The 15,722-nt window shown below is 44.9% G+C and overlaps 1 protein-coding gene across 3 annotated transcripts; it reads right to left on the reverse strand.

Moving 5' to 3' along the window:
- Nucleotides 1–11,223: 11,223 nt before the first annotated feature.
- Nucleotides 11,224–15,123, reverse strand: LOC127775111 (guanylyl cyclase 1). 3 transcript variants are annotated; one of them, XM_052301419.1, is made up of 9 exons: nt 14,549–15,123; nt 14,196–14,323; nt 13,556–13,631; nt 13,403–13,477; nt 13,222–13,310; nt 12,624–12,685; nt 12,439–12,511; nt 11,978–12,053; nt 11,224–11,734 (listed from the first exon to the last, which is right to left on the reverse strand). In XM_052301419.1, the coding sequence occupies exons 1-9, from the start codon at nt 14,681–14,683 to the stop codon at nt 11,672–11,674; spliced, it is 777 nt and encodes a 258-aa protein (XP_052157379.1). In that variant the 5' UTR covers nt 14,684–15,123; the 3' UTR covers nt 11,224–11,671. The 3 variants fall into 3 exon arrangements, with proteins under 3 accessions (XP_052157379.1, XP_052157377.1, XP_052157376.1); XM_052301417.1 differs by having other exon boundaries at nt 11,962–12,053; nt 13,556–13,667; nt 14,549–15,122; XM_052301416.1 differs by having other exon boundaries at nt 13,556–13,667; nt 14,549–15,115.
- Nucleotides 15,124–15,722: the final 599 nt, after the last annotated feature.

A 15,722-nucleotide genomic window follows, 5' to 3' on the forward strand; every position in this document is an offset into this window, starting at 1 on the left:
ACTTGCAATACAATGGAATGAAGTGTACATAAAAAATAAAAGGTCAACTACTGCATATATAGAGAAAAGATAGCATGTAAATAACTGCAGAGTGTAGAAAAATGGATCCTAGAGAAGAAGATTAACTACTATAAGGCCCTCTTTGGACTTTGGTTTAGCTAGTGATGTAAGATTTTTTTTTTTAGAGTTGGGTATTTTCACCTCCACAAATCTATGCAAATAAATAATTTTGTTCCTATTTTAGATGATATTTAATTTTTTTAAACCGCTACAGTTTTGCATATAAACTTTAAATTTACCGTGGATGTGGTATCTAGAATTGTGCTAAACAGTATGTAAATATTTGGTAACATGAGGAATTTGTAAGTGACGTCTTTGTGAAAAATTGGAGGTCTCGTGTACTTTTCCTTGAAGAGAAACTTGTAGTATAATCAATTTAACAAGTTATCAATTGGTAGAAATTACTCCTAATTGGTTAGTCGAAGCAAAGTGGGAATTCACCAGGGTTTTATATGAAAATATTCAACTGTTCAACTAAAAAAAATCAATATTTCAATTAAAATTCAAAAACCTTTCACCTGTTGAACGTGGCATCCACTCTCCACAACCTCTCTCACCAAAAGTGTGCCAACCTACAAACTTACATAGAAAAGCTTTTTCCCCTTTTACTATTAGCACGTTTTTCAAACCGCTAAATGGCATGTTTTTCTTTTAAAATACATATATCAAAGTTTGTTTGAAAAGTTGAATAAAAAGTAGGTTGTGTTCATTTTAGCAATTAGGTTGGGCTATTTCGTCGTTTTCCATAAGCACACTAACCGATATGCTAAACGACACATTTCGTGCAAAAGTTTTCTATATAGAAATTTCTTTAAAAAGTCAAATAAATATGTTTTTCAAGCTTGTGATAATTAGTACTAGATTAAGCATGCGCTAATTCTTGTCTTCTTCTATGGGCCATCGAATACTTCAGCCGATGTACACTTAGAACGCAGTTGAATTGAAGGGATAAGATCGCTCAAATGGGAAAAGATAAGGGAAGGTTCTCCTTATTTTACCAAAAGAATATGAGTGACACCTACATGATAGCAAGCTCAAACAGGAAAAACGAAAAAACATAAGGAAGGGGCAAGGTTCTTTCTATTTTGCCTGAAAATGTAACTCTCGAAGCCTTTAACACTACTCAAAAATCGATTTTTCGAACAACACTCCTCTAGGTTGCAGGCGAACTATAATTGCCTCCCTATACAGAAATCACTCCCTCGAGGACAATTCAAGACCCGCATGCAAAAATCATTTTTGTTAGGTGAGCCTGTTAACAGACCACATGCAAAAAGAAACCTATTTTCGCAGGCAGGCCTGCTAAAAGACCCGCCTGCCACCAACCCACCATTGCCTGCTATCATCCTAAAATATCTAATTTCCCCTCTCCTCTCCTCCCCCGGCGCCCCTCTCCTATCCCCTCCACACCCGAGGCCGACGGCAGGAGGCGGCAGCGAACTGCGACTCCGATAGCGGCAGGCGAGGAGGCGAGCGGAGGAGGCACGCATCGACGGTGACAACGGCTTAGCCTCATAGGCTTCCTCTCTCTCTTCCTCCTCGGATTCCTTTCTCCCCCTTCCTCCTACGACGATGACAAGGAGAGGTGGCGACGGCGTTAGATGTGACATATCTAGCGCGCCGGCCTCAGGAGCGGTTGGCCGCGCCTCTCCCCCTCATGCGCGAATTCAGCGGCAAGGATGATGGAGGTGCCTCGATGCGCGGATTTGGTGTTGGCAGCAACGTGGTGGGAAAGGAGCAACGATGGAGCCACTGGATCTGGCGCGCCGGCCATCGAAAGAAGTCAACCCCCCTTGCCTCTTCCCCTCGTTCACAGATCCGATGATGACGGAAGTGGAGGCATCCCGACTGGCGGATTCGGTGGTGGTGGAGGGGCGACAACGATGATGACGACAATGGGAGGGGTGGGGTGTCCACAATGATGACGGCGAGGAGGGGTTTTCACAACGATGACAACGATGAATGGTGACCTGAAGGACGGTAGGTCCAGCGGCGGAAGCCTTTCAACGATGGTGGACTACGGCGGCAACGATGTTAGGTTTTGGTTTTGGGGATTTTTCTTTTCGCATGTGTGGGGCTTAACTAACCAACCACAAAAATTGATTTTTCTTTTTTATACAGTTGTGCTGCTGGCATGTAAAAATATTTGATTTTTACATATATCTCCGGACAGACGGGTAGTCCAACCGTATGAAAAAAAATCAGTTTTTATGGCGAGAAAAGATATTTTCTCTAGTATTCTACAGAAAATATTATCCTTCGTACACTTTTGTGTACACTGTACCTAGCTAGTTCGCTTCAGGCCTTCTGCTAGTCAACCACTCCTACGAAAGGCACTGTGGTTTTCTCGCGGCATGTCAAACTACCAATCAAACGCCACCACCGGCCGTCCGAATAATAATCCGTAGGCACTAGCCACGAGCCCACCAACGACGTCAACCACATGAATTGTCCCTTGAAGCTTGTACAACCTCGCGAGGCCGCGAAATTCTCGAGTGTCAAAGGCCTCAATTTGCAAGCATGATCGACGCGCGCCGTCGGCGTCGTACGCCGAACTCTCGTGCTCGCAAGCGACCACACGGACGTGGCAGGTATAGAGAGGCCAATAGACCATGCGTGCTACATAGTTTGCCCCCAGGTGCGTGTACGAGCGTTGTTTGCTAATAACGTAACGACGATTGCTAGCAATTACTGCATGCGTATGATTGTGTTTTGCGTATTCCATTGGGCAGATGATGGAGGCATGGATTGTTCCTCGATTACTCTCAACTGAAGTGATCGGGCTACAGGAACGGCAATCCAGTGTGCTTGATTAAATCATCACATATATAATTGTAGGTACATGCATGATGCATGCCGATATTACAAGTCTTACGTGCTAAAAGCACGAGCAGATGCTCTGGTCAGCTAGATTTTAATTGTTGAGTAGAAGCGAAGAGTTTTTAGGATGGAGGTGATTGGAGATGAATGGGTCACTACATTTAATTGTTCATCTTCGGAGACGTGTGCAGTTACTAGTACGGATGTCTTCGCGCTTCCCGACCATGTGCAATGTACGGTGCCAACTTACGAGGAATGGGAACCAAAATCTGTTAAAGTGTAATTAAACAAGCTGAACATAAGCATCAAGCCATCAACTTGACCTAAAACATGAGCACCCATGGAGAAATTAGAGAAACTCTGAAACTGGCGTGGTGGCATTGTTGGGAAATTTTATTTCTCGGCATGGAAATCTAGAGAATTCCCGCACAGCAATTTTTCACCCGTTGTCTACAGGATTAACACGATTTAATTTGTGATTATTTCCATAATTACATGACTATGCGCATCGGTCGGTAGCACCAAACATTTCCATGTTTTCAATTGCCCCCCATCTCCCTCAGCGCCATATTAATAGCGGAGACCGGTGTCGTGGAAAGATGACAATCTCTCCACGATCATCTTCTCCCTGAGAAAACCAAAACCCGACTGTTCCAGGAGTGTAGGTGGCGACCGGAAAGCCACCGCTACCCTGCAAGTGATCATTGGCAACCCCTTCGGGATCAAATCGGCGTCCTCACTGCTACGACTACTTCCCCTACGCCGACGCTCACCGGAGCAGTTCGAGGACGTCCTCTACTTCCACTCAGGTTGACGACATTGCAGAGGGAACAAGGAGAACCACATCATTGGCTTCAAACAACGGTCAGTAACTTTAAAAATTCCGCATTATGATGATCATGTTTAGGCTAAGCACTCATGTTAGTAGATCACAAAATCTACAGTCATGTGTAGATTGCGCGAGTATTATATTGCAAATTTCTCTAGTAATAGTTAAATTTCATATGTGACATTAATACAGTGCCACTCATTCACTAGTCATAGGATAATTCGACCTTTAGACATGAACGAGTAACCGTGCACGTGCAATGCACGTAGTAACAAATGTAAATTAAAACCATTGTGGGAGAAAAATAAGAATAACACCAAGCAAGTTATACATGCATGGTAGCACCAAAGAATCCATCACCAGAATAAATATATACTGTATATAAATAAGTGAAAGTGCTAAGCCTCCGCATTAATTTGCATTGGATTTATACTCTTATGCCCGTTAACTGGATCTTTGCGAGGAACATGGACAGAGGATCAGGGCATGTACAATGGTCTTTATTAGCGGTCTCTCTTTATTGTCATGCAAGCATATTTAGTGATGTGGAAGAGAGAGAAAGAAGAAAAGAGAAAGATGGTTGCTACTCATGATAACAGCATAGAGTCGACTCTTAGCATTTATTAGGAAATTTTTTATTGCATTGAGTCTAATAAAGGAAAGATGACTAGTAAGAAAGTATTTTGGTACATTAATGATTAGAGACCGTATTGTCTTAACTATTGTAACGTGATAGCCTCTAATTAACGTAGAGACCATATCGGTCTCTATCTTTGTACTTGCCCTCATACCCGCCTCCGCTAGACCCGATGGCCAATGGGCACTTTCCCCCTCCATTTTAGTTCCATGTGAAGAACCACCTACAACCGTCATCGTCTCCTAATGGAAGAGTTTCCTGCGGGAAAAGAGAGAACGGGACCATTATATTGACATATCTACTATTGCTTCTTTGCCGGTACTCTTCGGCCACACAACTCTTTTTATGCATTTCCATATTGTTAGAATAAGTATCGAATATACTAGTTCTACTTGATTATAGTTAGATTTGGAGTTGTAAATTACAAAATCATGTGGTTATCATTTGCCATAACCTTCTTAGTTTTTAAAACCACGATAAACCTCGCAGTAACCGCACGGTTTCCACGGTAACCACGCGGTTATCGCGATAACCGACTTACCACAGGGTGGCGGTACCACGCCCAAAATGATTTGGTGAACCATAGTCGTATAATAGGTGGAAGGGGGTAGAGTTAGATTCGGCCACTGTAACCCGGTGTTAACACCAAAATTTGGTATGTCTCTTTGGTGGATTTGGTTAAGGAAAGAAATCGATTAGTAGATGAAAGTTTATCTAGATAAGGCCAAGTTCAAGGATGAATCATGAATACCACGACAAGACATTTTTATATTTTCTTAGTATATCTTTTAAATAGGCAGGATTAGTCATTTTTATTTTCTTGTTATGAATTTTTATCTCGTATTCGATTTGAACTTGCACAAATTTAAAGGTATAAATATGTACACCCGATATCTTTGTAATCATCTCCTTATATCAATACAATAATATTTTGGCGCATCATCACCCTTGTAGTTTCGACATGTTCTTGCCCTTAAGCGGGGTTGCATCGGTTAAGTTCAATTTTTGGCGAAGTGGTAAGTCCTGTAAACCCAGCAAAGCACAGTTAAGACTTTCTCGAGTTCCGCTTGATATTCTAACTAGTTTTTATGGTTGTCGATTTATCTTAATATATGGCTTTGACTAGTTCGATCTAGTATATCCATCATATTTGTATAGATCTATTGGTTAAATAGATTTTTCTTATTATTTTCGATCTTATACTATCTCGGTTTGATTTGATCGATTGGATTGCTGCTAATAAGTTTATTTCTACTAAGTCGGTAGGTTTTTATACAACATTCATCGGAGTTGTAGCCAATGAGATATCATTATTCTAAACATCAATTGTCAGATGTATCGGTTAATTTGTCGATATATATTTTAATGTACCTGCACCAGGCCTTCAACCGATGACTGCTAAAACCATCGGATCTACATTTACCACACTATATCAGTATTGGTCGATTGGTTCATTAGTTCAATTCTTCCAATTTATCTTGTTAGTTGTAAGATCCAATTAATTAACATGCCTGAACCTCGTCAAAATTAAGGATATGCACTAGAGTTAAATAGATCTCTCATGCCTTCGTATGTTAGAAAAATTTTATAGCAACACCTGGTAACCCTTTAAATACAGAGGGGACACACCACACATTGTAACTATGGTGATTGCAATATAGCGTAGATACGCAGGAAGATAATGGCAACAAGATCATTGACTCATAGCAATTAGGTTGTATATATGTTGATTGGGGAGGAGCGTCCATAATCAAAGCCCCGAAAATTAGGTTAGGATTTCATTAACAAAGATCGTGTGCTCATACGTTGTCATGTGGCATGTATTTGAGTGATCAATGACATAAACAATCGGGAAGGCTAGTCGTCGTTCCACTATATTAACTAACTTTTATAACACACATTTTATAAGTTTTTTTTCTGAAATGGTTCCCAATAAACCTTTTGTGTACCGCAGGTCCAAGAATGATCCATACATATGTGTTACTGTAGGAACATGCTACTGGCAAATGTGCACAGCCGAGAAAATCACCAACCGCAGCCAATCCGTATATATTTGTGCGCCGAATGTATTTGCATGGTCTAGCACTAGTAGTAGTAGGGTTTTTTTTTTTCATCAGTTACTGTGCTAGCTACTGCGGATCTAAAGCAAAGATACGCGGAGATATGGCCATGCCGGGACGGACAAGATCTTGCATTCAAGGTGGGTCGGAACCACTGCGGATGGATGAACTCTACGTCACCCCGTCGCCCGTGCACGCCTGTTACTGTCACGCGCCTGCGCCTGCGTGCATATGCACGCGCGACCCTCTAGTGACAAGTGAGTAATGGGTCGGAAGGGACGGCACGCCGTCGGCCAGTCGCGCACAGCGCCATATCTCTTGAGGGTCGTAAAGGTGATCAGTCTCCCTCCACAGATTTTCCTCCGTGCAAAGGCCCCCTTTTGTTCGACCACTTTTGTGCGACCCCTTTTGTGCGATCGGTTTCGCTCGTTTCTACTTCGTACTCGGCTTGAACAGGAGATGGAACTACTCGCCGTCAGTCCGCGGAGAAGCTAGTACTACTTCTGTTTCTCTTGTCATCGACTGGCTTGCACAATTGCACCACCGACCCAGTGTCGGGCAGTGAATGAGCAATTGAGCGTGTGTGGCTACAATTTACTGCCACCGGTTCGACTAAAAATTCACTCCGCACAGCATATGTCCCCGCGTCACTCCAGCCTCAGGGGCGACGCGGGGCCTGGCCGCCGCCGTCCTCCACCTCCTCCCCTTCGCCTCGCTGCCACCCGACCAGCCCGTGGCAAGCGGCTGCCTACAAGGACGGCAGTGACGGGGCTTCTTCCACCAGTGGCGTCGTGGTTAGAGTACCTATGTGTCGAGATGAAGATGTTTCAAATTCGGATCAAGCAAGGAGAAGTTGGGAGGCGCTGCGCCAACCATGATAGGAGGTTGCGAGGCAATAGGAGCGGCTGGACGACAGGCGGCGAAGGAGACCATGGCTAGCCATAGCTGCCAAGATCGGATCCTTCCAAATTTGCACTGTGGGTGCCTGGCGGTTGCGGGGATGGCGTCTAGATCCAGCGTGCTCCCGACCGAAGCTGCGGTGGGGTGGTCGGCGTCAAGGCGGCGTGACGACTGGCGATGGCATGCGGCCAGGGAGGATACAGTGACCGCCTACATTTGGCGTCCCCTAGTGAGGTGGCTCTTGACAAACGGGCGATGGCGGCGGTGCCGTGGTCTATGCAGAAGGGGAGAGAGGCCATGTGATGGCAACTTTCTTCCTCTGCAGCAATAGGCTACAGCGCAGCTGGCGCGGTGCTGGCGCTTTGGCTGAAGTTTCAGCGGCAGCAGGAGACAATAGGACAAGGTGGCGGCGATGCGGATGGGCAGCCTATGGCGACATGGTAGTCTAGCCAAGGCAGCGATGACGGGGTCCTGATCCAAACGCCTGTCCTATTTTGATGGCACCTTACCTCCACAAGATGACTACGTTGGCATGCTAGTGTGGGGGAGAGGGGATGCATTCTTCTCTCTCACCCTCTCCCTCTTCAACCTAACCATATGCATGGATTAATTTGGAGCGCATTGGATGTCGAGCTCCTACTTAATGGCCGTCCGGCGACGAGACACCGGTGCGGTGATTGTGCATCAAAGGGGTGTGGTTGGTGGTGATCTCTATGTCCAGCAGGAGACCTCGACACAAGAGTACAAGAAGATTATGAGTAAAAGCCTAGCATCTTTGTCTCTTTGGGCCAGCAATGGCGACGCATGTCTGCGCCATTTTTCTCCTTGGGGTGTTGTTGAGTGATCTCTCTTATCCCCTGATGGATTCCTCTAGGTGAAAACCAAGTCCCGCACCCTATGACAGGCGGCGGTGGCACACTCGAATGAAGGCGTCGTTTAGATGATTTTTTTTCTTCAGGATGTCATGTTTCTGTTTTTTTAGCGAGTTTCTGGTTAAGACACGTGGTGTGGTTATCTTTTCTTTTCCTGCTTATAGCATTTTAGAGCTGTAGTCTTTTTTTTTTTCTGTTCAATCCATATACACAACATCGCACTCTTATGTGCTATGAAAAAAAAGTCGCTCCGTTTCTCGTTTCCGAACCTCTCAAAGCCTTGAGCTCGACGAAAACATCGCACGCTTGCGCAGCACGAGGCGGAATGGTGCAATTGCTAGCTTATTCACGGTGAAATATTGCTGCCGAGCCGGCCCCCGACCGACCACGCGACGGATGGCGACAGCGAGGGGGCGGCGCAACACCACAACCACAAACTGGACGGCGCCGTGCGTGCGTGCGTGCGTGCGTGTCGCGTCGCGTCGGCGGGTGAAAGTTCGATCGACCGGACGCGCACCGAACTATCGATCGCAACGAGAGATAATAGGGGATTCGCTTGGTATTACTGCTGCTACTAGCCCACTATGCGTTCCATTATCGATCTCCTTTTGCATTAGAGGACGAGAGCGAACGAAGCCGAGGGGTGTTTTTGCCTTTCCGGCGTTGGTTTTTCCGGGGGCTCGAAACGATTGTAACCACAAGCTCAAGGTAAGGCTGGGATCACGCTGTGTGACTCGGACCATGGGTGGGCACTAGCCGAAATAGCCTACCTGACCTGTCGATCGTACTCGTGATTGCCTCTGGCTGCACACCCTCGTTCGCAAAGTCGGTCCCTTTCTTGGGCTGTTGCTACTAGTACAGTAGTACGGTCACGGTAGCAACAAGTGCTCTGATGTGAACGTGAATATGTGATGCGACCCTTTCGGAAAGCCGGATTAGAAAAGGAACAAATTCGTGCCAGTTACTTCCGGATTACGTTCGGCAACCACGAAGGATTAATCAAGGAGGAGAGACGGTTAAGACGGCAATGCTTTTCCGTCACCTCTATTTTCCCAAAGTGCGATCCAACTCCAAGTCTTGCGCGGCTGTCACGTTCGTTCTGACGGCGCTATCACTCACGAACGAACCCAAAAAAAGGTGAAAAACGACGAGCCCCGATCGGTCGCCGTCGCATGAACTCAGAGACGTCGTTTTCCACCCGCGTCACACCGCAGCGATAAATAATTTGGCCCGTTGCGTCTGTTGTTTGCTCCGCGGTTGCATGTTAGGTGAGTGAATCCGAGACGGGAACTGCTCAGCTCGACCACGAAACGAAACCTGTTTCATCATTCGATAAAGCACCTCGTCTTGCCGGATCAGCTGGGGTGGCAGGAAAACCGAAACGTGTTCGTTGATTTTTCCCATCGGCTTTGGCTTTGTCCATCCGCTGCTAGAGAGGGGAAACCGTTGCTGCAGCGTGCTCGACGCCACTATCATCTGAACTTTGCCTGTACAAGAAATCAAGATTGAAGAATGCATAGGGGGGCATCACTGTCAGGTATAATTGCTACGCAGCCATGGACGTGTACTAGTATGTAGTGAAGCTTTCGCGGCGTGTTTACGTGTTGGGGAAAGGTGTCGTGGCTGCGGGTGCGAATGTTCACTGACAGCGAGACGGCTGTTCCCGGATCAGCTGTTCCAGTCGTGCAGGTAGGCAGGCAGGCAGGCAGGTGTGGCTGGTGAGAGCTCGCTCGCTGCGACCTAACGCTGCTGCCAAGCGCGAGCTCAAATCGTCGGGAGATTCAGATCCCCGCCGACACGGTGGTGGCAGCAGCGACGGCGGCCGGAAATATTCGTAGTATATTTCTTGACACTCCCAGGTCCCAACTGCGCGGTCTATAAAGCTCGTGGTTCAGGTATATGAATCTTTCGGACTGCTTCAGTGTTCTGAAGATTTGCAGGTTAAAAGCAAAACTGCCCGGGCGATGGCCGACAAGTCAAAAATCGTGAACACGGTTGCGCGGCTTCAGAGTTTAAGATATTTGGGGCTGGTTTGGTTTGAGGACTAAATTAGGCTTACCAATATTTGGTAATTTCAATAGTGTTTAGTGTTTATTTGGTTTGAAGCTAAATTTTGGCATACCTAATAAAATAGGCCATTTCAATAGTGAACTTAGGCTATTTTGGCTTCAATCCAAACACAACTTTGCCTTATCAAAATTAGTCATGCCAAAACTTGCCAAAATTTGGCATTGTCAAAATTTGATAAGGCCTATTTAGGCCACAAACCAAACCAATCCTTGGTTCCATCTGCCAGTATCTTTGTAGGGGTCATGGCTGGTTAAAGATCATTACTTGCAAGTTAAATCACTAGCGAGAATTTGGATATTCGATACGAGGAACGGGTGGGAAACATCTGGAATAATAATGGAGTTTATTCAGCAAAGGCGTATATGATCTCAACTGCTTGCGCATTGTGAAGTTTGTGGTTCAGATATCTATTAATAGAGAAGGGATAAGGGCAGTGGATGACCGACAAGTCTGAACTTTGGACACAACTTAAAGCATGTACTACTAGCTTCAGCGTTCAGATTCTCCAAGCTAAAGCTATGACCGACAAGTCTAAATTTTTGGACACAGGTGCGGAGTGCCGATTCGCGTGTACTTCCTTCAGAGTTCAGACTATATGGTTCCACGCGCAGTAGTTCAGAATGAATTTTGGAGGGTTTTGTCCTCCTTTCTTCTGTTTTGGGGTGTGTTTAGTTCCTGAAAAAAGATAGTAAGTTTGAAGAAAGTTGGGAGTTTGAAAAAAAAAAGTTGGAAGTTTATATGTAGGAAAGTTTTTGATGTGATATGATGTGATGGAAAATTAGGAATAGGGGAAACTAAACACGGCCTTGGTGCATGTTTCTCTAATGCAAGTTCAATAGATATAGGCCAAGTTTAGTTCCAAAAATTTTCTTCAAACTTCCAACTTTTCTATCACATCAAAACTTTTCTACACACCCAAACTTTCAACTTTTCCGTCACATCGTTCCAATTTCAACCAAACTTTCAATTTTGGCATGAACTAAACACACCCATACGCGGGCAACATCCCTTCTTACATTGCATTAAGAATCATTCAGAGAAAGGCAGGCGAGCACGCGAGATGGTTTGGAATTTACAGAAGAGGATTCAGGGAGTAGGATACACATGGCCACAGATGCAAGGATATATGTACATATGATACATCTCTGTCCGGCTATAACGGTATGACCTTTGCTCGCTACAGAAGCTGCTCTTGCTTACAAGAGTAGTTCCTGCGCAGCATTGTTGCTGCTGCCTGCTGCGTCCTTTGCAGCTTCAGTGTGATGAGCCATGAGCTAACAAACCTAACTGGGTACTTCACTAGCTCACAGTTCCTATAGCTGTAAGAATGATCTTGAACTACATACATGACTTAACAGATGACAATCATAACTACAGTGGCATGTACAACGTATATACACATGGAACCAGGGAGTTGAGGTTTTCACAAGGAGCCCACCAGGAGTTTACGTGAGAGCTTCATTCCAATTTTTCCAGTTAAAGAAACCTGCAAAACACCATGCAAATCAATGCTTAAATTATTGGCTTGTGAACTATGCTCAAACGAGTACTCAGTAAGTGGGCTGGGATTGCATTAACATGTTATGTGAACTGCATCCATAAATAGCGAAACGTGCAATATGCTCAATGGTAAGACTAGAAGTTAATGTAAACTCAAGAGTGACAAGTATATGCAAGATTTAAATATGAACAATAGCAGATTGAAACAGGCACCTAGTATTATTCCTACCAAAATAATATCCTCATCAGTTCCAAAGGACTTGCGGGCCTGATCTAAGCTCTTCATTGACACCCTTTCACGCTGTCTGAAAGAATCAACAAACAACTGTAACTAAGTTAAATCTTGTCAATAGGGGCATGCTGTCATGCACATAAAGTTAAGCGGAAAACTTTTTTCTTCTAGCGAAGGAATTTAAGCAGAAAACCGTACAGCAATAGGTTTCTCAGTCAAATATGGCGCCATTACTTGATAATCATATATAGCTATAAATGGACCCTGACATGTAGCATATAAATATGTTCAAAGCAGAAGGTGAATGTTCTCAGTTACTGGTCGTTACAAGAAACTAAATGATCCTTGCTTCTAGTGAGTGTTATGCCCATATCAGCATGACGCTATTAAAGAAGCACAGTTTATCCATCTGAAAACTCAAGTGTCCGCTATTAAAAGATGTCATTAACAAAAGGTACCTCGAACTGGCAGGGTCCCTTATCTCAAATTCACAAGCATCAGCATCATACCCACATATTACAACATAATGCCCTGCAATGGAAGACAGTATTAACCATCAGAATGAATCCTTTTTTATGGGCACTTTTGCAGACAGCAAATGGATTCATGGAAAACCAATCCATCAACGAGCTTGGCCACTCACCCATGTAATCTGAATCCTCACTGAACTGTTGCATATCTTGTAGATCATTGCTCCATGAGGAACTGCATTCCAAAAATCAAGTTACTGACACACTATTATTGCCCATTTCAAATGATATGCAGCCACTTCAAAAATGAAATCAAGGAACAATGGTTATTGTTTGTAGAAAAATTATGCATATAAAAATCCATGGATACATCCATGAACCATTTTGTTCAGAACTGTAATCTTCTCCGAGATATTCTCTCAATTACCAAGTAACTTTGGGAACAGAAAGGGTAGTGCCAACTGTATATTACTCAACTGCTTCATCAACATTATCAGTTTGTTACTACATAATGTTGGCACGGTTGCAAAATATTAAGCTAATAATCACCTTATGATCGTTAAATCAAAAGAATTTGAGATATTAAAATGAGACAAGTACAGCAAGTAACATTGTCCACCCATTGCATTTACCATTGGACAACTTGCTTATGAGGCGTTGTCTGAATGCCAAAGACAAATGTAAGACTGTCTTAAAGGAGTAAAAGTATTGACAGAAGTACAGAACAAAGTATACTTCATCTCACTTGCTATGACCAAAAAAATCCCTTACTTCAATTTTGTTTTGTCCACTAGTGCGATAGCAATGCAGTGCCCAGATAACAGTAGAAAAGCTATATCATACGCACTGATGGATCTGCACTGAGAATAACCACAAATTGAAAAATTAAAAAAAATTGAAAGTGAGAAGTACATCAAATAGACAATTTTTATGATGTGCGCTGTGATCTTACTTGAATACTAATTCCAGCTTCAAGGGCTCTGCCAAAGAGCTCATCCACTCGATCAATGTCTTCTTGCAATTGCTCCTATCGACATTGTTATTTTTGAAACTGTTACTACAGTGAACTTCAGAGGAATCGGTAACATTAAATTACAATTCATACCCTATAAAAGGTTTCAGCAGAATATTGCGGATTTGCTCCTAGAGTCACAGTGAAGAAGGAAAAACAAACTGAAAACCTGTTTAACAGATATGCCAAGTCAACTGTCCATATGCTGCACAACCCAGAAATGTCAGATTGTTAATACACCAGACGTGCTATTAAAATTTTTAATAGGCCAAAATTAAAGAGAATTAAATATTATGTCCAGCTCATCTAGGGAATGATTGTATTGCAATATAATATATCCACGAATATTTCTCACGTCTAAGCTACTTTATGTCCTCATAAATAATTGTCATATTACAATTGAAATGCACAATTTTTTATTCTCTTCCAAATTAATTTTCACCTAAGATGGAATTATTTGCAAAGAGCATTTTAACTACACCGGATAAAAGTGATTATGCAGTGCAAAATGTGGGAACAATCAAGTGGTCAAAGTAGTAACAAGCATTCATGAACTGACAGAGTAATCACTGTTCGTTATCCACGCAATCTCATAAAGAAAAGAAGAATAATTATCCATGAATAAACAAATGATTCGGGGTATCAATTTTTTTCATTAACTAAGGAGAATTGCGCCCCCCGTGTTTAGTTGTAAACTCAAATTTGAAGTAATAATCTAGTCCAAGAGAGGAACCTCGTGGTGCGGCAGAGCTTCTCGAGATCGGCAATGCCGTCGCAGCAATCCATCCCGAGTGTCCTGAGCACCATGAGCACGCAAGCGAGGCCGCAGTCCCACGTGAAGGCCTGCTGGACATGCGGAACCTAGCAAGCATCCATCACCAGCGCCACGAACCCAAAAAAATTCGTCAGATTTAACAGCAGCAGTAAACACGACGATTATTACACAGCCACACGACACCGCGGCGGAAACACAGGATCAGCAACCGACACCACCCCGAGAGACAATAATTGACCGCAACCATAGAGCGAGCGCGCGAGCGCGCGCGAGAGAGAGAGAGAGAGAGAGGGAAGGAGGGAGGAACTGACATCGACGTAGTACGAGCGGCGGGCTAGAGGGACACGGCCGTCAGGGGCCGGCGGCGAGTCGTCCGCCCCCTCGCCGCCGTCCCCTTCCCCCGCGACCTTGAACAGCCTCTCGGAGAAGAACCCCAGGGGCCACATGGCACCATCAACCGACCCCCTCGCCCGCCGCGCGCGGCGCCAGGCGATCGACCTCGAACCGCAAGAGCCAGCCGAGCCAAGCAGTGCTCTGCTCGGTAGCGCGGGTGGGAAGGAGAAAGGAGGGAAAGCGGAGGAGGAGGTTGGGATTCTCGCGGGTTCGCGACGAGACGACGGTGGGAGGGAGGGAGGGAAATGATTGGGTTCTTCTTCTTCTCGCTCCGGTGCGTGGTGGGATTATTAAAAAAACGGGGGTCCGCGTCACCAGAAGAATCGGTGGAGGGATGTGGAGCGCCGGAGCGCGGCGCCTTTAAAAAAAAAAGGGGGGCCCTCGTCGCCTCGCCTTCCAGAAGCCGCCGTAATTTTTAGGTGTCGTTGGGCTGTATGGCCTTTGCCGGTGGGAGGAGGAGCAGCAGCGCAGCCAGCGTGTGTTTGCGTCGGGGAAAAGAGAGGATAGGGATTGGCAGTGAGGGACGGAGAAGACGCCCGCGGGGGGGGGGGGGGGGGGGGGGGGGGGGGGGGGGGGGGGGGGGGTGGGGGGTTTTGCTCTATCCATCGGCCACCGGGCGGGGTGGGGATTGATGTCGATCTAGTATAACCCGAGAGGCTCGCGTAGGGGCCGGGATTGGTCAGGGGGGTCAGGACCTGGTACCGATTTGGTTAGGGAACAGGAGGAGATTTGTCCTATAATTCTTGCCTTTTGTTGTGCTGTTCTCTTTTTTCTTTCGATGATAAGGATGACGCAGGACATAACTACTCGCTATCTACCGACACCGAGAGTCTGTTTTCACAAGTTTTAGGCCACATTTAAATCGCAGGATTAAAAAACAGAGAAATGAAAAAAACATATGATATAGAATGCATACTTAAGATCCTTTTTAAAACACGGGATTGAGAAAACAGATAAATGAGAAAAACGTAGGAATAGAATGCCACACGAGCCCCTTTGAAACATAGGATTGAGAAAACACAGGAAAAAGAAAAACATAGGAATAGAGGGCCTATTCACTTTGGTGTCATTTTCAATCATACTATTTTTTTT

The sequence above is a fragment of the Oryza glaberrima genome, chromosome 5 (genome assembly GCF_000147395.1).
Source record: "Oryza glaberrima chromosome 5, OglaRS2, whole genome shotgun sequence".
NCBI classification, from domain to species: Eukaryota; Viridiplantae; Streptophyta; class Magnoliopsida; order Poales; family Poaceae; genus Oryza; species Oryza glaberrima.

Excerpts from the sequence above, each read along its gene's own strand:
- LOC127775111 (XM_052301416.1), bottom strand. The coding sequence starts at position 14,683 with ATGTGGCCCCTGGGGTTCTTCTCCGAGAGGCTGTTCAAGGTCGCGGGG. Across the intron at positions 13,478-13,555 it reads CTGCTGAAACCTTTTATAGG|GAGCAATTGCAAGAAGACAT; the intron begins GTATGAATTGTA and ends CAATGTCGATAG. Across the intron at positions 12,686-13,221 it reads GTGGACAAAACAAAATTGAA|TTCCTCATGGAGCAATGATC; the intron begins GTAAGGGATTTT and ends TTTGGAATGCAG.